We start from the raw sequence: 26,424 nt of genomic DNA, 5'->3' as shown, positions 1-26,424 counted from the left end.
TGTGTATTACATGCGCATATACATTTATATTATATATGTACTTAAAATGAATTTTTATATAAGTTGCAATCATATCAACTTTCCATTTTAGTTGTCACTTTTGAAAAATGTTACATATAAGAATATATTTTAAATATAATTACATATAATATATATGTTAATAAATATGTTAATTATATAAATAATTTTATATAATTTTGTATAATTATATTCATATATGAAACATTTTTTCCCCGGTCATAATGTTATCCATTGTTAAAGAAATAGATCTTAAAATATAATTAGTAATTACATAAAATCAGTAATTACAATTTTATCAAACTGAAGTTTTGTAATTATAAAAATATTTATAATAAAAAAAATATAAATAAATAATTTTATCTGTACTTGAATACATTGGATCACAAATATCCTCCTTTTATACCTATCATTATATTAATTAGATATAACAAAATCAAAGATATTTGAGCTACTAAATGTACTCTTCCAATAAACAAATACACACACACACACACACACACACACACGAATATTTTTACGGTATAAAGAAGGATGACACTTTTTAATATTAAATATGCTTTTCATGAATTACATTATTGATTTATTTTTAGTATTACATCATGAAAAATAATAACGTTATCACACAATCATTTAATTTAAGTTATAATTTTAAATTTAAAATATTGATTTTCATACTGTGTTAAACATTCGGTTCTATTACCGTCAATCTAACGTATAAGGCAATAAATAATAATTAAAGCATAACGGTAAGAGAGTGATGTTGATAAAACATCACATTCAATATAATTTCGTTGAAAGGAATTTAAGATTGAAATTTAAGTATTATAAATTAATTTTAAATCAGTAAGAAGTTTCTTAAGAAAGAATTCTTAAGAATTGTTTATAATAAATATTATTACAACTCTTATGTTATTATAATTAACAACTCAGAATACGTACAAAATTTATTGGTTTGCGAATCACATTGTAATAATAAAATTGATGATGAGATTATACGTATAATAAATAATGCAGTATATAATGACGAGTAATTTTATTTTTTGTTATTCAGTTATTTATTTGAAAAGTTATATATTTGCACTATATGCATTATAAATATTTTCAACTTGAAACTTAACATATTATTGACAGTCTTAATTTAGTCGTAACTTAGTTATTTGTTTGATTCTATTTCGTGTTATAGCCATACATAGCTGCGTTCCGAGTTACGCATGTTGTCATTTTATCTTTCTTCATTATTAGGTGAACAACACAGACAAAATGCATCATGCGCTTCATAACTCGGAACGCATTCATTATCAATATGATACTCCTAGAAATATCTGTTTGACATACACGGTTTGTGCACATAGAAGCGTCACTAAAAGGAGATTTGTCTAAAACTGTGGACTGCATCCTTTCTACTCCACTTAACTCTCAGGTTTCTTTTTGAATTAAACGGGAATAAACCTCTAACATTTTTGATTAAAGATTATGAAATAATAATGGATAATCGCTCTTGTTTCTGTTACGTCGTTGAATTAAAAATGCAATTTTTCTGAAAAATTTCTAACTTACACTCATATTTAAATTGTAATTTAATCAAATTATTGTTTTTAACTTAAGTTTAATTTTTTATAACCACACATTAATAAAATTAAGTATTACATAATCAATAAATCAAATGCCAAATGTAGTTAAATGTACAGAAATGCACCTAACCCAAATGAGTACGGATTGATTTGCATAAATCTGCATGAATCAAAATTTTGAATCCGTGTTATCCGCGAAAAAATGTATTGATTTATCGATGTACACAATTTTTCTTAAAATTTATTAAATTGCGCAAGTAACTTGTAAAATATCTTTTAAAAATATTTAACATTTTAACATAAATTTAATTATATTTAAATAAATTTTGAGAATTGGCTAACACAATTTATTAGTCTCAAAAAACCGAATTTTTTGAAAAATATATGTAACGAGCGCATTATAATTGTTTTAATTTTAGTTATAATCTTTAATTTATAAAAAAATCGATGTTTACAATATACTGTTTCACATTTGTACCAATGTCACTTTAATATAAAACAACAAGTAATAACCAAATACGACAGTTATCTTGAGGCTCGTGTCAGAACATCACCTTAACTAATTTAAAATTAAAAAGAAAACCGCGATGTTATAAATTAGGAATTACAAATCTATGGAGTATTAAATTTTTCTACAAAAGCAGTAATAAAACAAGCAAGTGGATGATAAAAACAAGGCAGCAGACCTTTCTTTATTTAAATATTTAAAAATTTGATTTCTTAAACAGAACGTGAGATACAATGGACATAATAATTTGTAAGTGTTTATTATTAAGCCTACATCACGAAAATTCATACGTCTTTTACATATATCAAATCGTTTTAGACCAAATAATTTTTATGGCTTTTTACAGAAATCTTGGAACAAATTATATATTCGCGACAAAGATCTTCAAATTTTGTATATTAGCAACGTACATTGTTAGTAACGCGAATTACAAAATTTATCAGTTTATTAATAATACATAAATATAAGATTACATCGTCTTTATACAATGGTGAATAATTGTTATAAGAAGTATTAATAAAAAATTTTTCTGAGTAATTACTTCACTTGAAAAGTTACATGTGTTTAGAGTTATATAATATTAAACATAATTATTTTAAACTCGTAGCATAATGGTTACCAATTACAAATCTAATTTAAATAATCATTTTCAATATAGGTTGGATATAAGAGAAAATGTTATGAAATTTTGGAAGATACAATTATGGAACGATGTTTACAAAATTTGGCAATTATATGTTTATCAGCTTTATATTTTTTATATTTAAAGCTTTTTTATATCACTCCACAGTTGAAGACCTTGAATAACATTACAAAATGGTTGAATTTAACAGATGTGAATATATCAAGTAACAACATTGATCTGTTGCCGAGAAAATTGGGCGCTTTTCATTGTCTTCGACGGCTTAATTTATCACATTGTTTGAGTCGATATTCTGGATGGGCATGGCTAAAAGAAGCACGAATTAAGAGAACTTTACGTTTTCTAGATATAAGTAATAATTCGGTAAATCATCATAAGATATCACGACAATCATTAATGAAAGCAGTGTTGTCATAAATAACAATTAATAGTTCATTAATAGCACGGTCATCATGAATATCATTAATTTACAGCTTCTCGAATTATCGATATACATTTGGAGTTTAAATGCCTTAGTAGAATTGAAAATAAGTCACAACATGTTGAAATGTTTACCACAGGGCATTGAAAAAGTTCAAAATCTTAGTATTTTGGATGTGTCGCATAACATGTTAATGTATCTGCCTGCAGGGATCAATTATTTGCGACTGCAAACTTTAGATATTTCAATGAATCCATTAGTAGTCGATCGCCCAGAATTTATTAATGAGATAATAATCCCAAGCCTTACTCAGTTTGCAGCAAAAGTATTGCACCAATATTGTAGGTACGTTGTTTTTTTCTACTTGTTATGTACTACAATGTAATTTTAGTAAAAATATCACACAAGTTTCTATTTGATAATTTACATTTGATAATTTGTAATAAACAAAATCAATATTTTCACAGAGATGAACATATAATTTTTCGATGGGATGATTTGAATGAACATATAAGTAGAAATAAAATCGATAATTGCTTCTATTGCGGAAACATTTGTACATCTCCCTACGTATACTCTGCTAAGCTATTGAAACCTATATTTGAATTAGCTGTAACTGTAATAAAAGAGACATCGGAATGGCCAGTAGTATTATGTGAATTATACTATTGCTTTCCTGAATGTAGAAAGGACTACTGGTAATCTAATAACAATTCGGATATATCTCGAAATTGAGAAGACCGACATTTAAATTAACATTTATACCTAAAAAATACATTAACGAAATTTTGATTTTCTAATAACTGCCTATTATATTTGTATTTCGATTATATTACGTAATATACAATCTAGTAGGAACTTGACGTTGACGACAATTAACGAGCCTCATTTCTTCTTTACATTAGGACTAACATTCATAAGAATGTGATACAAATAATAATATCCGATAATAGAATACCATTTAATTCATTCTCTATAGCATGTATCAATTATTATATGATATAACGCAAATGTAAATAAAATTTGTATAATAATGTAATTGATTAAAGTTTTCTACTTGCAGTCAAATTCATTCTTGATATGAATATCAGTATGAGATGGTTGCGAAAGATCAATTTGCCAAATCAATATTTTATTATAAAGCGCTTAAAATAATATAATGTAAAAATAATATAATATACACTATTTTGATAAAAGTAATGTCAAACAAAACTTGTATTACACAGTAATACATATGACAATATTATATAATTATATACTTCATTATATAATATCATTTTGATAACAAATAAATTATTAATATATTATTGACAACGGTGTATAATTAAAAATATTTACATGTACAGTATAATTAGTCATAGATATATGTCTAATTTTTGTGTATTATATGCGCATATACATTTGTATTATATATGTACTTAAAATGAATTTTTATATACATTATATCAACTTTCCATTTTAGTTGTCACTTTTGGAAAATGTTACATATAAGAATATATTTTAAATATAATTACATATAATATATAAAATATGTTAATTATATAAATAATTTTATATAATTTTGTATAATTATATTCATATATGAAACATTTTTTCCCCGGCCATAATGTTATTGATTGTTAAAGAAATAGATCTAAAATATAATTAGTAATTACATAAAATTAGTAATTACAATTTTATCAAACTGAGGTTTTGTAATTATAAAAATACTTATAATAAAAAAAATATAAATAAATAATTTTATCTGTACTTGAATACATTGGATCACAAATATCCTCCTTTTATACCTATCATTATATTAACTAGATATAACAAAATCAAAGATATTTGAGCTACTAAATGTACTCTTCCAATAAACAAATACACACACACACACACACACACACACACACACACACACACACACATGAATATTTTTACGATATAAAGGAGGATGGCACTTTTTAATATTAAATATGCTTTTCATGAATTATATTATTGATTTATTTTTAGTATTACTTCATGAAAAATAATAACGTTATCATACAATCATTTAATTTAAGTTATAATTTTAAATTTAAAATATTGATTTTCGTACTTGTGTTAAACATTCGATTCTATTACCGTCAATCTAAATATAAATAATAATTAAAGCATGACGGTAAGAGACTGATCTTCATAAAACGTCACATTCAATATAATTTCGTTGAAAGGAATTTAAGATTGAAATTTAAGTATTGTAAATTACTTATAAATCGGTAAGAAGTTTCTTAAGAATAATTGTTTATAATAAATATTATTATAATTCTTATATTATTAATATGAACAACTCAGAATACGTACAAAATTTATTAGTTTGCCAATCACAATTGTAATAAAAAGATTGATGGTGAAATTATAATACAATATACATAATGCCAGTATAATGAAGAGTAATTTTATTTCTTGTTATTCAATTATTTCTTTGAAAAGTTATATATTTGTATTATATTGGGTCATCTAAAAAGTATCCGCGGTACTTTGTCACTAGATATATGACCATCAACACATATCTAGTGACAAAAAACCGCGGATACTTTTTAGATGACCCAATATATACATTATAAATATTTTAAGCTTGAAACTTGACATAGTCACAGTCTTCGTGACTTTTTTCTTTGTTTAGTTATAATCTGTGCATGGCCATAACCAGTGAGAAATAACAATCATATCGATGTCGATTCGATTCGTAATTGTCATTTCATTGAGCATACCTAATATTAATATGTTACCCCTAGAATATCTGTGGCTGTATAGTTCAACATACACGATTTGTGCACATAGAGATGTTACTAAACGGAGATTTGTTTAAAACGCGGGATACGCCCTCTTTACTCCACTCCATTATCTGGTTTCTTTCTGGAGTAAACTGGAGTGAACCATCCTGACATTTCTGACTAGAAGTAGTATGGTGGAATCAGAATTGCGAAGTTGCGCATGATGGAGCAAGGAGGGAGCGAATTTTGACCAATCCAACGTTATTGGCATCGCATTTTACTGTCTATCGACCAATCAAATGCTATCGGCATATCACTGTCTATTGCGCATCCTTCAGAATGCTTCATCAGATGGTCGTAGTCGTGAAATAATAATCGATCGCTCTTGTTGTTTCGGTTGCGTCGTTGAATTAAAAGTGCAATTTCAATGCGTCATCAGTGATATTATATATTCATCATGTCTGCTACGGCTGTACATAAATTTATAACTTTTGTAGGATTTATGTTTATATTACATGCAGCTTATTCTGCGGCACAACGTGAGTATCTGCATATTATTCTTTTATTTTATCAGTTTTATTTTCTTAGGTTAGAACTGATATTAATATTCTGATGAAATTATATCGTTTTTGTTTTTGTTTGGCATTTTGCACTTGGATTAAAATAAGATACAAGTCAAATCAAATTTCTGAGATGAAAATGAACAGTGTAACCAAAATGAATAATCGAAATTTGGTTTTTTATAGATCGTTCCTATTTACGAATCACCGAACAAGAGTTTACTACTTTGCCAATTGACGTAAGCTATGATTCATGATACTTGTTTCTCATATAGAAAGTTAAGTTTTGTTTCTGTATAAAGTATTCTATAAATTCAAACAAGCTGATAGGATCTTAGAACATTACAGGATATGTTTTTGTGTTATAGATTTTAATCCAAGGCATAGCCAGTTTATTTATCGTTATGTACGGCGTTATGTACATTGCTGGTGATTTCAAAGAAATCCGGGCAGTTGTTGATTTGGAGAATAAATCTTGGGAGACACTGCGGAATCTACCATCCTTTCAAGTATTTAATCATCGTGGAAGATCTCTGTCACCAGAATACATCTCAGAGTAAAAATAGTATTTTGATATTAAATCATTGAAAAAAGATACACTATATTATTTGTTAAATTGCATTTAGAATAGCAAAGATCTATTGAAATTTAGTATTATCAATTAATGTAATTTATATTTGTATTATATTAAAATAAATAATTTATCACTTTAAAAAAACCAAGTTACATATAAAGTGAAAGCATTAACAAGATAATCTGATACATGCATAGATATGAAATGTAATTATTTATTGCTGAAAAGCAACTTGTAATATATTGTGTTCTTTGTCTTCATATAATATCAATCTACAGCCTTAAAATTCAAAACATGTAATGAATGTATACACATTTTACACAATTGCGTAAATAGTATGAATAAAAAAAGTCTTAGTTTTTCTTATCGCATTTTTCATTTGTATGTTTTCCTCCTCTATTTCTTTTCAATATAATTATTTTATAAGAAAAATTAATTAATAGTATAGTAAAAGTGCATAATAAAACACGAGACATCACTTTTTCTGTTTCTTCTTTTCCGCCTCTGCTTCTTTTTCTCTTTCGATTTCTGTTACATATTCACCTATAGTATCTGTGTCTAACATCTAAAATTATATATGTGTATGTATTATTATTACTGTAAATTCGGTTTTCATGGATTCCTTCGATTAAATCGATTTCGTAGAATTAAATATACAGTTAGATACAAGTTACAATTATACCTCTAACGGCTGTCCACGTCGCATTACTGCTATTTCCAAATTTTTTTGTCCAGATTGAACTACTTCAAGGAGCGCTCTGATAGCTAATTTTATACAACCCTTTTCTGTCGATACTTCTTCCGGAGTATAATACTTCTCTAAGAATTCATGTACAGTTTTAGCACTGCGACCTGTTGCATTTGCCTTTTTTGTGGAAAGACAGATTGATATAAATTTTTAAATATTAAAAATAATTATATTCAACTATTCAATAAAAAATTCATAAAAACGGTCTTATCCATAAATACCTTCCATTCATAATATATCCCTGATGGCTCTGTTTGATAAAGGTGTGGGACACCATCATAATCAAATCCAGCTAGGAGACAGGATATTCCAAAAGGTCTACGGCCGTTACTTTGTGTATATTTCTGTTTTAAGCCTGTAAATAATAACAATTTTTATTTTCTGTTGAAGTGATGTAGCTCCATTTAAAGCAATTGACCTGTAGTCAACAGGTCCCAAGTTCGATCCTGAATATGCTTGGTTTTATATGAAATTGATGGAAAATTGAGTGAGAAAAAAAAATATATATTAAGGTAATACGCGAAGAAAATGAAGTTGCATTTTAAGCTAAATTTAAATACTCTCTTGGCAGAACATAAGATGTAATCCGATCGCATAGAAACTTTGCACATTTCTTCTTAGTATAATATTAATTGTTGTTACATTATTACAGAAGAATTTTTAAATTTTAGTCGTACCTGCAATATACCTTGTAATATATTCCAAGGTAACAGGATCTTCTACAGTTAATTTATGACTCTGACATTCAACTTGCGCACGATTGATCAATACTCTTGCATCAGCAGTCAAACCTATTAAATAAATTGAAAACAATTATTTTATTTGCAACATACGAAAGCAATATTTATCTTTAAGCCTCTATTATACCTGCAAAGGCCATAATTACATGATCGTCCAAGAGACATATTTTGCGCACTGTACGTTCCTCTTGTAATTTAGCAACAGATTTCTTCTCGACACCCAAAACTACTACATCTGCACCACGTACACCAACCTGTACATATAAAAAATTGAAGCACACATAAGTAGACAAAGACTAAATAAATAAATTTAAATTAATGACAGGCAATTGAAAGCAAAAATTTGATACAATTATTAAAGCATTGTAGTTAATAAATGTATTATATTTCATAAAGACTTTACAAATAATAAGACTTTCCGACTGTTTCTGACCTAGTCTAGATTAGAAACTGAGTAGACTAGATCGGAAACAGTCGGAAAGTTAAGACCTTCATAATAGTTTAATTTCCAATTTTGTCTTATTATTATTTGTAAAGACTTTATGAAATACATTTATTAACTACAATGCTTTAATAATTTGTTAACTATAACGCTTTAATAACTGTGTCGAATTTTTGCTTTCAATCATCTATCATTAATTCATATTTATTTGTTATCTCAAGAACTCAATTTATTTTATTTTATTTATTAAAGAATAAATAGAATTTTGTTTAGAATTTCAGTTGGAATTTTTAATTCTTTATGATTAGAAAAATAACATGGATATAAATAATGTTTTATTCCTATGAATAGAATAGCAGAATATGACATGCCAAGAACGATAATGCTGAGATGTAGAAATAATAAAAAATACACATATAACACAGTATATATGTATATACACATACACACCACGCATATACATACATATATATATATATATATATATATATAAAACCTAACCTAATAAAGGATTCGCAGAGTCATGTACAAAGTAGATGAATAAAGTTGGTCAATAATAACTAAAAGTTCTTCATGTATGACAATAGATAGACTAGAAATCGACGGATAGACAAAAGGAAACAATGAAATGATTGAAAGACTCTTTAATTGAAGAGGAAGAGAGGTTAGAAAAATTAAACTGTTCAACATACCGCCGTCGAGCCTTTCTTGACTGCCTCCTGAGCGTATTCTACCTGAAGCAGATGCCCGTCTGGTGAAAAAACCGTGATCGCTCTATCGTATCTCGCCGACATCGTTTCGGCTGTCTAAAATATTCACCGTCCTGCAGGAAACTCAAAATGACTCCACCGTTTTCCAAGCAGTCAATCAGTAGCCACTCGTTCGACTCGTTCCAGAGTCACTCCGGACGCGAACATGACAACGCATTTCCCTAGAAATGTACCGTGTCCCGGATTGGACGAACGGATCCTCATGAAATGATGAAGAATTCCTCGTTTTCTATAGGCTCTATCAATAGACAATCTGAGAATCGATTGTGTATCTTTTGAAACAAAGTGAAAAAAATTACAAAAATGATCAAATTTATTAGATGTTGACCTGAATAAAACTATTATAAATATTTTAGTAATTTTGCTTATTTTTGTAATTTTTATCTCATTTCAAGATGTATAAGCGCGCTCCGATTTTTATTTGCATCGATATAGATTACGTTGATCGTCTTAATAATTTCATCTGGATGTAACTGAGATCACGAAAACCAAAATAAAATTACACAAAGACTCATTTTTCTTTTTCGATTTTAATAATACATGACACACTTCGCTTTTTTATAAACTTAAAAATTTTGTAATAAAATAAAAAGTGTAACCTGATTTTATACATGTATATACGTGAATCATGATAGTAAAACAATTATATTAAATATTCATATAATAATAATATATGTTGATTACACATATTGACTATATTGTATGCAGAAAATTATACATATGAGATAAAATCAAAATATGCATATATAAGTATATATTATATTGTACGTAAAATGCATATACTTAGTTATATCTGATAGCCCGTACGTGACGTAGCAAGCATGTCACTTTAAGCTTTGAGCTAATTGTTGCACGTTATGTTAGGTCTTATAATAATTAATATTCGAAATATGATTGACACGCTATATTCTACGCGATGTCTACGATGTAATATGTATTAATAAAAATATCATTTTATATTAAAAATATATATAATTTAGTTCCAAAGTACTTGGAACCGTCCACCACTTAAAAAATCCAATATGCAGCTAATTATTAGGTGTTGGAATTAATTCGTAGCGTTTTTAATGAAAGAATGTTATTTATTTCACATGAGCATTAAAAAATACATTAATGAAAGTACTTCCCATCACTTGTAAAACGCTACGAATTAATTCCAACACCTAATAAAGTCAAATTATTTTTTCTTACATTGCAAAAGACTTATCATATTTTTTATAACTTTAAAATGAAAATAAAATAAATCTTTTTAACGCACATTATTATTAGGATATTTTTAAAATCTGATTTTAACTTAAGATCTAATTAGTGATTGTGTAGAAATATTTAAAAAGCATATTTAAGGTGATTATAAATATAAATATAAGATTTAAAATTATATTTAAGAGATATTTAAAATTATATTTAAGATTATACTTAAGTAACGTATTTAAGATTATATGATGATGATATAATATTATGAAATTTAAGATTCTAACTGAAACTTATTCATAATGAGATATTAAATATGAGACCCTTTCTCTCAGACTATGAATATTTGTCTGTGAGAATGATTTCTTCAGAATTGACAAAATTCTGTTATATATGTAATATGTTTTGTGCACCCAATCAGTAAAGAAATATTTTTTAAATATTAAAAAAAAAATTTTATCAATGTTAAAAAAACATTTAAAAAACATTTAAAATTAATGGAAACTCTTCTTTTATTAAAAAATATTTATTTTTAACATTATATAAACATTTTTTAAACGTTTAACAAAATGTGTTTTTAATATCAAATAAACATTTTTTAAATATTTAGGAACGTAAATTGTTAACAATAAAAATTGTTTTTTTTTACATGCGCGAACTGTCAAAATACTTAATTTTCATTTGGAGCCCAATTTTGGGGTTGTCTTCAAAGTATCGTTTCAGTATTATTTTATTATAAAATAGGTGAGAAATCTCATATCGTTGTGCCTTTTATTTTGTGATAGGAGCTGTGTTAGCTTATGAAAAATAGTATCTGATGCCACGTACTGTGCTTGTTAATTGATTAATATAGAATAAATATTAAATTAACGTAAAATAAATATATTTCTTATAGTTATTATTTCAAAGAAATAACTAATGTGAAATAAATATTTAAACAATGTTAAATAAATATCTATTCTCTAAACTGTGGAAATATCGATCTCAATGATGGCTCAATTTTTAGGTACATGCGCTATTATTTTAAGTTATATTACAACTTTTTAAATTCGTAATTCGGCATTTTTTAATTTTATATTTATCGTTGCGTGTTAGATTTAGATATAATTTTATTAAAGATATCATTTATTATTGTATAGCATATATGTTATTTCTAGAATAATATTATAACTTATTGTATATATTTGTATGATATTTGCAATCATACAAATTTTACGATTGTGTGCAATTAAAAAAAAAATTGTTTTGAAAGATTGCTGTTTGAATACTTAGAATACTTGGGACAATTAGAGTTTCTCCAAGTAAAACATAGAAGTTATTATAATGTCATGAGGACATCATCACGACTTCATTCATCAATTAGAATTATCATTCATCTTATCAATTAATTTTTAAGTATATTAATTTTTAAGTATATTAATTTTTAATATCATGATGATGTCATTATAACTTAATTATGATTCCTTGTTTTACCTAGGTCTGTATTTTCTTGAATTTAACTGTGACATAATCTCTGATCGATATCTCTTAATTATTTTCATCCGGGAAAATTATAAATCTCAAGGAGAAATATAAATTCTAAGCGAACGTAAATATTTCAATATATAAAAAATCTAATGCTATTATCATCAAACTAATAGAAAGTCCAGAAAAAATTTTGATTCGTAACTTGCCGCATACTGAAATGGGGATTTTTTTATGTTTAATTTATTATTCCTGTTTAATAATTTTTGTATTTATTATGCAACTTTTATTCGAGTAAAATAAATTAATGCTCACATGTGTTAAAATAATAAATGGTAAAATTGACCTAGATATATAATATTACACATAAATCTAACATGTATATATCATCCTAATATCTATCTATATTATCATCATATTATGTAATTTATCATATTTACAATAAATATAATACGGAAAATAATATGGAACAGATGCATTTTTACAAGATTTCTCACACATGCTTAAAGAGGAATCACATATTTACTATAATTTTTTTGCGAATTTCAATGTAATATTTTAGAGACATATTTTTTAAGACTCTAAGCATTACAAAAATGCAAAAAAATTAATTTTTTAAACTTGTCACAGTGGTCTTTCCCTTTAATTGCAGACATCATATTTCGTTTTTAAGTTAATCATAATAATTTTCGATAAAATTGTCAAAGTTCAAATAATATAATTGTCTGCAATAGTCTGCAATAGTTCTTTAAAACGAGAACGAAAAATGTTATCCTGAAAAAAAGACAATAATCAGACGCTCTTTCGTTTTGATCGAGCGAGTGGGGATGAATAGATAGAACTGATATCGTCGCTCTTATAAGAGAAACGATCGGATTAGAGAAACGTTTAGTCAAGGCTGGCCGCTCTGTCATGCTCGCTGTGCTACGTTCGCCTGTGCAACATGATTGGGTCGGTATACTTTCTTTTTTTATCGCTCCGCGAAGGTGTGGAGGTAGCAGGTAAAAATACCTGTGTTGACAATTTTTGCATAATTTTTTTTCGACTGTCTCATTAAACATCCATTCGCGGTGTTAAAAATCAATACAAATTCAACATATGTGAAAACATAGTTACCGTCCTTGTACGCAATAATTGACATTGTGAAACGTTTTATTTCTGTAACTTGCAAAATTTGTGATGCTTAAACAGTGCAAATGTGAGTTGCAACAGAAACTTGTGATTTGCGAGAACGTGCTTGTCGAGTGTAATTTTTTTAACGTAATCCACTGCATGTGTGTCATACTTATTTGCTGAGTTATTATATTTTATGTAAATTTATACATATATATCAGAAATAAATAAACAAATAAAATATTGAAGGACAAATATTTAGATTAGATATAATTAGAAATAATTAGATAAGTATCAGGATCTATAAAATAAAAAATGTACTACTTTTGTAACTTATTGTGTTTATATTTGTGTATATATTTATTATTTTTTAATATAAATCGTGGAAACACATTGTGCGTTGCAAGGGATGGAAGATTGCTTAATACTCGAGTGATTAACGATGTGGCGTAATCACGTGCAACTAATACATCGTGTGCTGCAATTGCATCTAGAATCATAATTATCGTGTGCGTGTAAATGCATTTATTATTCGTTATGCATTTTTAAATAGAAAAAAAATGAAATAAAATTGAGAGAGAGAGAGAGAGAGAGAGAGAGAGAGAGAAAGAGGAAAAGAGAGCATTAAAAATATTCTCGCTAAACATTGAAATTTGGCTTAATTTTAAATTCAGTCGATGATATTACATATCGTTACGGTCATTGTACAATGGTCATTGCTGTGTAATGATACTTACATTACAATTGCAAAAGACTTTTAACTAACAACTAGCTATAGATAATTTCGCTTCCACAATTCATGTTTAAGTATGTTTCCATAGATAGTACCACACGTTGCGTCAAGAATGGAAGAATGACAAGAAACCAGTTTTGTAAAAAGTATTTTACAAAAAACGTTTTCATAGTCTTCTAACTAATTTATTATTGAAAGAAAACTATGAGTTGAATTTTTTTTGCAACAATTTTATAATTGTTTTTGGCTACAAATAACACACGTTTGTATATGCTTCATATTTGAAAATTACTTTTCAATATTATTAATTTTTTTAAAAAGCATTTTTTGAAAAAATATATTCTTATGTCGTATAAAAATTGTTATTTATTGGTGCATTTATGAATATTGTAGAATTAATTTATGTTGAATTGTTTATAAGTTAATTATATTTACGTAAATATATATACATTAATAATATAGCATACAGTTTTTGCAAATCCCGTTAAAAATTTATATTGACAATCAAATTATGTGTAATGCACATACACTCAACCACTCACACATACTATACATACTATACTAACATTCATACATATTATAATATAATAATTCATCATTTATTCATATTTTAATATATTTTAATCTAAAAAAGTATACAATGAAATATACCTGTAAGTTGTTGCAACACTGTTGTGCAATTTTTAATGTTCACATCCATAAATTAAACACACATGTAATTAGCTAAACACATTTGCAGTTAAATAATTATTATTTAATTTAAAATTGCAAAAGTATAAGAATGTTTGAGTTGTGAAGAAATGTATGCAATATATTTTTCAAATATGAAAATTCGTCGATACATTGTGATCAGCACATTATTTCTTTATCGACATTATTGTGAAATATTTTTGTAAATTGTGATAATATTTAAAAAAAGCTTCCTGAGGCAAGATGATTTATTTCAATCGTTGATTTATTTTATCGAACGTCATCTAAAGGAAATGTTTGCTCAATTTTTAAATATTTAATTAATTTGTCTTATTCCCTGATTAATAAAGTAAAAAAATAATTTTTTATTTACACGTGACGTAGCTACTATATTAATCCCTTCAAATTTTATCTTTATTATATGTTCATAATACAATTAGCACATTAAAGTATACGATAATTAAATATTTACAGATCTGTAATATGTTTATTTAAGTGTTACGAAGCAGAATTTTATTTCTTATAATTTTAGAGTCATATCTCATACATCTTGAAATTGATAAATTAAAATTATTGTCTGTAATGACTCGATGTTAAGACCATACGACGCATGACTGTATTGAATGGTATATACATGCGTTACGCAATCTCAGGGAATTGCATAGTAAATGTCTTCTACGTGTGTAAATCTATGATTGCATGATGATAACTGGACCATGTTCTTGAATCAACGATGACAATAAAGGTGATAATAAAACGATGATTGCGTTGATATCTATTAAGCGATACATATCTATCTTTAATTGTATAAATTTTTAAATCACGATTCTTATCATACACACACAATCATAAACATTGTTTTTATGGAGTATTTATAAAGGAATCTTACTACTTTATTATTTTATAATTTTATAAGTTTTGTTACTTTATAAATGTTACTTATTACACCTCGTTTAACTGCACGACATTTTTATTTATACGAACATACATCATTCAAATTTTAATTATGTATAAATAAATCTGTTTAATATCTATTTATCAATCTTATGTTACTACATAAGATTAAACATTGTAAAATTTATATATATAATTATTTAACTATTTTAATTTATATCATTTTAAATAGCATAAGACGATTTCACATTGTAAAATGTAATCCTGATGCTATGATTGTACTTTGTTGCAACTGATAAACCTTTACAGTAGTGACACAGGTGCGAACGCGGTCATGGTAAACCATTAATTAGAGCGTAAAGCAACCATGAGATTGTTGAGCAACCGACAGAAGCATCACTATTATTTTATCATCGCTATTATTCGGCTCTTTCATTGATATTGTACTAATGGGCATGCATCGAAATCATCAACTTCCTATATTTTCTATAGAAAAACAATTATATGCATATTTATATTGTATAATATGCATTTAACTCGATTTATTAAAATTTTTTTAATAGTTCTTAATTGCATAATCGAATTTTAAATTTTAATTTACAAATAACGTAAAATCAAAATACAGTATAAATAATAAAAATAAAATATTTTTATATATTATAAGCGAATTTCGAATAAAAATTATGTAAAATGTCACGAAAATTAAGTTTGTAATGTTTAACATTAAAGATCATTGTTATGATCGTGTAATGATATTCGATCACAAATTCTCATAAAATAAACGCAGCTTAAGTCTATTGTCAATATATCATTAAAAGGATAAACAATAAAAATCTATTTTTTAATATTTATTTTTACATACTTTGTACAGAGGGAGAAAAAAGCTGATTGCATTCGGCCTGATGATCGCCGTACTTGTGGCCGTTTTCGTGGTATTAATTGTAATCTTCACGGTCAATTCAGATGTTAAGTGCGGTTCAAAGTTCGTCAGTTCTTCTGAACTGGGTCGGTATGCGAAGGTAATACCTATTAATTGATGAGTATAAAAAAAAGATTGATTTAATTAAACCGTAATAAAAATACCAACATTTGATTTGCTCATTTACTGAAACGTATTCTGGAGAAGTTATTCATTTAATTAAAATATAATTATAGTGTTCCGAAAAAAGAAGGTAATTATTTCCAAATACAAAATACTTCTCGTGCTCAATACGTAAATCATTACGTAATAACAGCTAGGAAATTAATTAATAAAAAATTTAATTTAATATTAAACGACAGTAAATAATGCTATGTGCGTATTTGCTTTGAGAATGTATTTTTATTAAATTTGTTATTTTTCAATAACTGCTTTATTTTACTTGTTATTTCGCAAACATTCATTTTGTTTTACATGTAAAAAGAACAATATGTGATATAGTATAATACATTTCAAAAGTTTTTTTTTTTATAATTATTGAAATATTTGTGAATAGGGCGCTGTGACAACGAACGGTCAGGAATGTTCAAAAATCGGTGCAGATATCTTATCTAAAAACGGTTCAGCAGTAGATGCAGCAATAGCAGCACTTCTTTGCGAAGGTGTCGCGTCTTTGCACAGGTACTTATTGCAATTTTTATCTCTTAATCTTCTTTTTTTGATATGAAATATGCTTCTTGATTTGATAAGATTTGCTTATCATGATGTAACACCTGATTTTGCGAACAAAATATACAGTCAGCTATATATTTCTATATTTGATTTAAAGCATGGGACTAGGCGGTGGATTTCTTATGACGATATGGGACGCAAATAGCAAAACGGCGACCTTCCTGGACGCGAGAGAGACCGCCCCGATAAATGCAAAAGAGGACATGTTCAATGGCAATGCTCATTTATCCATGTATGGTAGGATTTTTTTGCAAAACTTACTGACAGATACATTTACGTTAAAATTGCTTAGAAGTTGTATCTAGTCATACCGGATGCAACATAACATTTAATTATAAAGTTCTCTATTTCACTTGTGTACGTAATAGTAATCTGAGTAAACAAGCATAATCTATGTGTTGTCGAACAGGTGGACTCGCAATTGCTGTCCCGGGTGAGCTTATGGGCTATTGGGAAGCATATAAAAAATACGGGAGGATAACGTGGCCTGAGTTATTCGAGCCTACAATTAAATTATGCGAAACTGGATCGCTCGTCAATGATTATCTTGCCGAATATCTGGTCGAGAAGGAACCTATGATAAAGAACGAGAGCAGTTTGGCTGAAATACTTATAAATCCTGACACTAATAGAACGTGGATCGTGAGTAGCATCTTGATTTTTCGAAATCTCCTTTATCATTTTTTAATCTCTCGCTTTGTCTGGTGAACATCTTGTGGATTCAGGACTATGAATTAAATAATATTTACAGGCAGGAGATCGAATAAAGAGACCGAAATTGGCGAAGACCTTGAAGCTTATAGCGGAAGAGGGTCCCTCCGTGTTTTATAATGGCAGTATCACTGACAAATTAGTCGACGAGATAACTAAGTTTAAAGGAATAATCACGAAACGAGATTTTCAAACGTATAGGTATGTATTATGTTTTTTCATTTTTGTGTTTTGAAATATTATGAATGTTTGTGAAGTGTGAAACTTATTATTTGAGAAAATTTAGATTAAAGGCGATTATAAACTTATCTTTATTACGCAGTTATTTGAAATTTTACAAGAGAACGTAAAAAAAAGAAATGTGGCTCACAGTAGATAAAAACGACACTGATTTATTGCAACGATAATATTAATGAAAAACTTATTGAAAAAACTTATAATGAAAAATTTATTTTTTATGATACATTAAAGAAATTAATCAGAATATCATGACCGAAAAGTTTTGCTATTGTTATATCTCTTTTTAGAATTTTAATATTAACAAAATAATTAAGTATGAATAAATATAAATTGTTGATAATATTAAACATCATTATTTATAATCAATTAATTTAAGACCGATAACAATGTAAGAGTAGATTAGATATTGATTTCATAATGACTCAACAAAACTACTTATATCAAAGTAAACATTAAGTTGTGCTCTTTTCTTGATTGCTTTATTATAAGCAATTTTTTTTTATAAATTGTATATTTAGTGGCAATAAATGATATAAATATAAAATAAATAAATGTAATAAATCAAACTAGGGCAATACTATGAGAAAAACGTGTTATTGAGAATAGTGTTAAATTCATAATATTAATTAAATTGTATTCATAATATTAATCAATTTGAATTATTTTTTATTATTTTTACAAGTCGCCACTGTTTCTTTTCAATTTCGTTAATTTCGTCAATTTAATTAAAATAATGATGATAAATTATTTAACCCAAGAAAATATATTAAATTTGACTTAAATTTAGTTTATTATTTATTTTAGTGCATACATTAATATGAACGCTACTTACTTTAAAATTAAAATTAAATTACAGAAATAGATTAATTTACATTCTGACATACTGAAAAAAAATTTATTAAATTTAATACATATTTCTTTGAACAGTACTAAGTAACAGTAAACATTTATTTAGAGTAAATATTTACTCTATAAAATAAGTATGATTAAATCAAATTAATGGTTTTTTTTGTATCAAATAAATATATTTACATTTAATAAATATTTACTTAGAAACATATTATTTGTTCGAACGAATATTTGTAAAAATTTAATATTTTTTTCGCTGTACACATTGAAGTTAAAAATGGCAAAATGTTATTTAACTAAAAAAATTGGGTTACTTTGTTAGTGTAAGAACCATAGCACATTGATAATGCAAGACTACTTTGCAGAGCCGTATGGAGAAAGCCGGTCGCGTTGAAAATGGGGAACCTGACAATTTACAGTGCTCCGCCGCCAGGTTCAGGCGCAATTCTAACGTTTATAATGAACGTCCTTCGTCGCCTGCTACCGGTTCGCGATGAGAACATAATGTGGCAACGTATAGTGGAGACCTTCAAGTGGGCTTACGCAAGAAGAACAGAGTTGGGGGATTCTGAATTTGTCGTCGGCATAGGTAAGACCGTGGATATATAATGAGCAATATTTTAACATAATTCACATTTCTTGATAACGTATCTTGAATTACATATGATATGTAGTAACGTTATATATAAAGTTTATTTAAAAAAAATCATAGTCAGTCACTCTGAAAAATTTCTATGTAAATGATAAACGATAACAATCTATTTAATTTATTTTACAAGGTCTTTAACTGAATGATAATTATATATCTAACATTGATAGAAATATTAATAAAAAATGTTACGCTTATTTAAAAGTTAAAGCATCTCGAACATTATTAATGCATTAAAAATCTCTTCTATTAATAAAGACAAATTTTCTCGTGTTGACATTGATGTTACGATAATAAGTATGTAAATTAATCATAAAGAAGAAGGAAGAGAGAGAGAGAGAGAGAGAGAGAGAGAGAGAGAGAGAGAGAGAGAGAGAGAGAAAGAGAGAGAGGTTTTTTATATTACTTTAAATGTATATTATTACGTATTAGTTTCTTTAATGTCGCGATGTACGTAGTATGTTTTTTTTCTGAGAATTGTGTCATCAAATGTTTCTAATATAATCGTTAATCTATATATCATTACATAACGCATTTGATAAAACCTGTTGTTAAAAGATTAGTAATTTCCAGCATGATTTTTTTCTAATACATTCTTCGAATTTCCTCCCCGTCAATTACGAAGCATTTAATGCAATTATTTTTTTTATAGACGAACTGCTCACCAATTTAACGTCCAACGATTACGCGGAAATGATAAAAAATAGGATTAAGGATGATCGCACAAGTCAAGATCCAACAGATTACGGCGCTATCACCGCAACACTCGAGGATGCAGGAACCGCACATGTTTCCATCCTCGCCCCCGACGGTTCTGCCGTCTCTGTTACGTCGACCATCAATCAGGTGTAAGTAAATTTGCAAGTGACAAAGTACTCTAATGAAATAATTAAATCGCGAGACAATTTATATAAAATCAACTTGTACAAAATTAATTTAGCTTAGATTAGAAGATTTCCTTTTCACTTAGAGAGAGAGAGAGAGAGAGAGAGAGAGAGAGAGAGAGAGAGAGAGAGAGAGAGAGAGAGAATTTGGCTGTTTTAAATTATATTATAAATTATACTATAATATATATTCAAATAAATGCAACGATCCATTTATAAAGTGTTAAATGTACCGAGAAAAAAAGTCGAAATATCGCAAGCAAATATTATGTTTTCTTCAATATTTATTGGTTATAAAAAAATTTTGACTGTGATGACAAAATATTGACACTTCTGTGAAATATATTTCCTTAACAAAAATCATGTACAAAAATAAAGTAAATGGTTTATTTGCTAGAAATAAAATTTTATCTCATACTGAAACAAGAATTTATTTCAGTGAAAAAACCATATGTTTCATAAATAAATTTTTAAGTATTTTTTTCTCAATGCATATATAATATTTTAAAATAAAAATGTCAGACTTTCCATTTCACGATACCGATTCGTTTCACACATAGACTAATAAAAATTTTATTATAACTTTTATTATGATACTCTGCGTATCAACGCGTTAAAAACGAAAAGAAGAAAACGAATTGAATCGCTTCGCTCCTGAGATACGTTCGACGTTCTTCGTTCTTGAAAGAAGCATGGTTTATATCTATCTTTTAAGAATGGAACGATTCAGCTCGTGCTCGGCGAACAGAGACCACGATAAAAATCCCGTGGTGTATAATGCGTAAGATTTTTCGTGCTCTTTATAAGCATCTTTATTTAACAGGTTGGGTGCGATGATACGCTCAGAGTCCACCGGTATAATATTTAACGACGAGATGGACGACTTCAGCTCACCTAACATCACCAACGGCTTCGGGCTACCGCCGTCACCGGCGAATTTTATTCGGCCTGGTAAACGGCCGTTGAGTTCGATGTGCCCGTCTATAGTGGTAAGCCATTTTACCGCGAATGTGACCGTCGACAAATTCGCTCGAGAGCTCGAAACTCGATGAATACAACATGTAACAAAACAGTCGCACGTTCGGTGCGCGTCTCGTGAACGCTTGGAAAACGCGTCTAATGAAACGGCTACAACGAGTTTGCAATTAACCATCGCTGGATAACCATCGATTCCGAGAATCGCTCAGCTCAATGATGTAATTGCAATTCGCAATCGTCACGCGATCGTCCGAAGTGATTCTCTGCGCTGCGTGAGACCTCGCCACAATGTTATTTCTCATGCAATTCGATATACCTATCTGTATAAAAATCTTTTTAAATGCTTTTTCAAAATAATCTTAAAGAGACTGAGTGAGATGTATCAGTCTTGAATGACTAAATTCAAGTTTATTTAATATAATCATGCGACCTCTTTTTTGATAGCGAAGTCTACGATGTTTGTTATGTAATTCGGTATGACTGTATAAAAATCTGGATCTTTAAACGCTTTTGTAAAATAATCTTAAAGGAACCGAGATGTACGAGACCAGTCTTGGATGGCTAATTCAAGTTCATTTGATTCAATCGCGCGATCTCTTTTAGGTAGATGACAAGGGCGATGTGAGATTAGTGATTGGTGCAGCCGGTGGCACGAAAATCACGAGTGGCGTGGCGATTGGGATGCTCTTGAATTTCTGGTATGATTACGACATAAAGGAAGCGATTGATGCGCGCAGGCTTCATCATCAAGTAAGTATGAGCAATATAATGACTATTTGAATTTGAGAAAATAATTTTATAATTGAAAACCAAATTCTCATTGTACCATTACATCTCAATCCGAGTTTTAATTCATAATGGCAATTTAAGAGATTATTAAATCTATCTTTAAAATTATTATTTAATAAAATTCCAAGAAATTATTAAATTTGACATTTTATAATTAAAATCATTTAAAACAGAAAATAAAAAAGATTTTAAAGGAACATATTAATAAAGAATGATTTTAGTAAAATTGTTATTAAAATATATTCTTAAAATTATAATTTAATAAAGATAAAAGATAAATTTAGATAATTTTTTAATTCGCATTTATTAAACATTTTTCTTGTATAATCAATTATAATTCATACAAATTTAAATACTTCGGTATATTTTTCCTTGGAAAAATTATTTCTTAGCTTTTATTATATAAGAAATAATATTAACAATAAGATAAATGGATAAGCTTCATTTATCAAACGCTAAATAAACCATTAAATGGAATACACTGTTGAGTTATTATATTTATTAATGATCTTTAAGAAAACTATTGAATAATTGCAGCTGCTGCCGATGAATATCCAGAATGAGAAAGATTTTTGTCCAGTCACGTTAGATTATTTGAAGAAAATCGGACACAACTCCACCACTTTTAGCGGAATTGGTAGCGCGATTACGGCTGTATCGAAAGAAAATGGATTCATAACAGCAAACTCGGATTATCGTCGACAAGGAACTACAGCAGGACTATAAAAATTATTGTATAGAATTCACGCGGATAACTTTATACCCAAAGATAACATAACGGATGGAGCATTGATTCTTTCTTTGCACTACCGTAATTTTTCTTAAATTGCAATAACGATTAATTTAGGCATACGGTTCACAAATGCTCTCTACAGCGTAAAATGTTTGTCTTATCACATCCTATTTATAAAAGAATACAAGAATAAAGTACTTTATAAATTACGGAATTATCCGCAGGCGAATTATATGTGATTAGATAATTGTTATGTAAATAAAATTCTTATTTTTAAGTTTAAGAGCCAATTTATATTTCAAATCAAAATCATTGGCATATGTGCCAATTCAAATATGTGCCGATTCAAAATATATTTGAATTAATGATTCCTACTTGGCTGTAAATACTTAAAAATTGTAATTGCGTATAAGTAATATTTATTTTATTGTATTTCATCAATTATCGCATCTCTGTACATATTTCATAATGTTTCACACATTCAAATATATAAAACAAAAATGTCTTTAATTTGTGTTTAGTACAAATTAAATTTATTTTTAGATGTAAACTATATGTTTTTCTATTTAAATGAAAGATAACATATCCGTAATTGATAACATAGGATTCTATTCTTGATAATGCAGGCGACACGACAATTCTGCTGCATATGTAATGCGAAATCATGCAACTATGTAATATAAAATAACATTGCAATAAAATGTTTTATCAAAATAAAAAAAAACATCAATTATGATGTATAGATAAATAATGAATTTTTCTTCTGAAATTAAGATCGCATCAAAAAACTGAAGATAGTTAAGATAATACAATTCTATAAATAAAATATACTCCCCCTTGTTGAAAGGGATAACGTAAAAAAAATTTAATTATTAGTTACCTATTGTTGTTACATACAATTAATGTAAATTTTTCTTAGGTTATTTAATATAATTTACATAAATTCATTTCATGTTATTAATAACTAAAATTAGGTATAATTATGCTCGTAAAAAATAATCAAGTGGAAGTTGTTAATACTGACATCATGATTAAAATTATTATACTCTTTCAGGTTACGTTTTTCAATAATCTTGCATTTCCATAATCATGCTGATGTATACGTGCATGATATTTGTCATTCTTGAAATTTTGTAGTGACAAGATTATTACTATTTTGCAATCGAAACAAATTTTGTGTAGTATAATAAACAAAACTTCATTTGTATATAAAATTCAATATTAATTTTCAAATTACCAAACCAGCAAGTTGATATTACAGTTGATATTTACAGTCATTAATTACGCAACAGAATTATGCATTTTCTGACAATATATTTACAAAGTTCACGGTTTTCTAAAAATCAACAAATAATTCAGTGAAATAAACAAATAAAATTATGCGAATGAGATAAATTTTCATTTGTCAGAGTAAATTTCAACATTTTTGGATGAAGATCTGATGAATATCTGATTATAATTTGAATAAGTTAATAAACATTCAATTTAATATTAATTTTAAATGTAATTTTTATCAAAGAAAAATAAGAAATTATTTATAATTTCTGGTTCGATTCTTTCTGGTATTTCGAGTTCTTAAATATCAGTTCTTAAATAAAATTAATTTCCAAAAAAATTTGTGTGGCAATCTACAATTCAAATCAAAAGAATCAACAGGAACTCTTTCTTCAAGGTTACTACCGCTATAACAATTAGTATTCTCTTTGGAGTTTTACTTCAATCAATGCACTCGCTGTACGTCTGGAATTTAAAATTTCTTTCGTACATGACCTTCATTGTATACGTTCCGTATTAATACTGGAATGTATTTCTTCCGTATTTACATCGAAGCTAATTTTAAATAAGCCAAGTTTTTTATTTGCCGCGAAATAATTATTTCGTGCAATTACTGCAATTATTTTTTTACAATCAAAATGATTTATTTTACATATAGAATCTATTCTTTGAGCTAAATCATCTGTTTTAAACTATTCAACCTTGTGGTACAGTCTACTTTCGAAATAAAGCAAATCATAGTTAAAGATTAATAGAAAGTAAAAACTACACATTTAATAGACTTTTGGTCAACTATAAAAGAGACAAAAATATTTATCGTCACGCAGGAATAATTTTAGAGAAGTTTCATAACTGTCCTGACTCACTCTGATCAGTCTGTCAGCTTGACAAGATAATTCGAGATAATACTGCACATCGAACGCTCCCATATTATTTCCATATTATACTTCCATTTCGCAGAATATATATGTAAAGGGTGTTTTTTTAAGATAGAACTTGAAATTGTAAAAAATAAAACAAAAAATTAAATTAAACAGCCGCGGTGGCCATATGCCCGAAATCATTTTCAAATGTTAATGCCATGCATTGATCTTTCGACTAAAAAAAATTTTTTGATTATAATTTAATTTTTGTGTTATTTTTTACAATTTTAAGTTCTATCGGGCTTAAAAAAATTTATCGGGTTTAAAAAAACACCCTTTATGTCCTATACAAAATAACATTACGTCATTTTATTGGTTTGTCTGACATATAAGAGAACCGTTTTAAAAGCTTTATATATATTAGTCACTAAACCGCAACCTTGAGACCAAATTCGAATATTTAATATTATTATTTTTTGTTGAGCAAAATTTTTTAAAAATAGATACATTATAAGATTTCAGATTCGTTATAAAATAGACGTGTTATAAACTCTATGTGTCTCTAATATGATCACAAGCATAAATTGAACACATCGACAGAATCTAATCTGAAAATTTCGATTGTGATTATTATCTTTATATCACCAATATCACATACATATGTACATACACTCCAGAAAAACAGAAAGAAAAGCGGCCGTTGTTATTGTCCAATTATCAAACAAAGAGTGAATGCGAGCGAACTCGTGTGATTTTATGTCAGATGTCGGATTCTCCCGATTTCAGCCGTGCCTTGTTTCGACGAGATACATTGTTCGATATGATACCAACGTGGCAGTAATTTCAAGAGTATACGGTTTACGGAAGTTAATCGAGATCTTCGTTTACCATTGAAAATAAGGAGACTCATCCAGCCGCAGAGAAAGAGAGGGAAAAAGGGAGAAGGAAAGGGACAAATGGTGGACAAAGATTCTTAATTTCCGG

At 27.6% G+C, this 26,424-nt stretch overlaps 4 protein-coding genes and 1 long non-coding RNA gene across 5 annotated transcripts in view; 3 read left to right on the top strand and 2 right to left on the bottom strand.

The window, feature by feature from the left end:
* Nucleotides 1-2,066: 2,066 nt before the first annotated feature.
* On the top strand, nucleotides 2,067-5,989 carry LOC105151459 (uncharacterized). The gene is made up of 5 exons (XM_011065166.2): nucleotides 2,067-2,349; nucleotides 2,447-2,590; nucleotides 2,759-3,106; nucleotides 3,217-3,509; nucleotides 3,632-5,989. The coding sequence occupies exons 2-5, from the start codon at nucleotides 2,588-2,590 to the stop codon at nucleotides 3,864-3,866; spliced, it is 879 nt and encodes a 292-aa protein (XP_011063468.2). The 5' UTR covers nucleotides 2,067-2,349; nucleotides 2,447-2,587; the 3' UTR covers nucleotides 3,867-5,989.
* A 211-nt stretch (nucleotides 5,990-6,200) lies between these two features.
* Nucleotides 6,201-7,396, top strand: EMC5 (ER membrane protein complex subunit 5). The gene is made up of 3 exons (XM_011065168.2): nucleotides 6,201-6,438; nucleotides 6,646-6,698; nucleotides 6,828-7,396. Exons 1-3 carry the CDS (start codon nucleotides 6,357-6,359, stop codon nucleotides 7,017-7,019), a joined length of 327 nt encoding a protein of 108 aa, XP_011063470.1. The 5' UTR covers nucleotides 6,201-6,356; the 3' UTR covers nucleotides 7,020-7,396.
* Prosalpha4 (proteasome alpha4 subunit) lies at nucleotides 7,244-9,882 on the bottom strand. The gene is made up of 6 exons (XM_011065167.2): nucleotides 9,656-9,882; nucleotides 8,649-8,775; nucleotides 8,459-8,572; nucleotides 8,003-8,136; nucleotides 7,716-7,898; nucleotides 7,244-7,598 (listed from the first exon to the last, which is right to left on the bottom strand). Exons 1-6 carry the CDS (start codon nucleotides 9,755-9,757, stop codon nucleotides 7,509-7,511), a joined length of 750 nt encoding a protein of 249 aa, XP_011063469.1. The 5' UTR covers nucleotides 9,758-9,882; the 3' UTR covers nucleotides 7,244-7,508.
* The window catches only part of LOC147906755 (uncharacterized), an 80,960-nt gene continuing 64,362 nt past the window's right edge, over nucleotides 9,827-26,424 (bottom strand). Inside the window, exon 2 of the long non-coding RNA XR_015548095.1 lies at nucleotides 9,827-10,005. This is a non-coding gene — a long non-coding RNA (uncharacterized LOC147906755). The remainder of the gene's footprint in view (nucleotides 10,006-26,424) is intronic.
* LOC105151462 (glutathione hydrolase 1 proenzyme) lies at nucleotides 13,233-24,026 on the top strand. The gene is made up of 11 exons (XM_011065170.2): nucleotides 13,233-13,339; nucleotides 16,690-16,837; nucleotides 17,294-17,418; nucleotides 17,567-17,706; nucleotides 17,879-18,111; nucleotides 18,221-18,381; nucleotides 19,635-19,858; nucleotides 20,571-20,766; nucleotides 21,626-21,791; nucleotides 22,384-22,530; nucleotides 23,107-24,026. Exons 1-11 carry the CDS (start codon nucleotides 13,332-13,334, stop codon nucleotides 23,293-23,295), a joined length of 1,737 nt encoding a protein of 578 aa, XP_011063472.2. The 5' UTR covers nucleotides 13,233-13,331; the 3' UTR covers nucleotides 23,296-24,026.

This window comes from Acromyrmex echinatior, chromosome 18 (assembly GCF_024713525.1).
Source record: "Acromyrmex echinatior isolate Ae372 chromosome 18, ASM2471352v2, whole genome shotgun sequence".
NCBI lineage: Eukaryota > Metazoa > Arthropoda > Insecta > Hymenoptera > Formicidae > Acromyrmex > Acromyrmex echinatior.
This window is presented reverse-complemented; position numbering and strand designations above follow the sequence as displayed.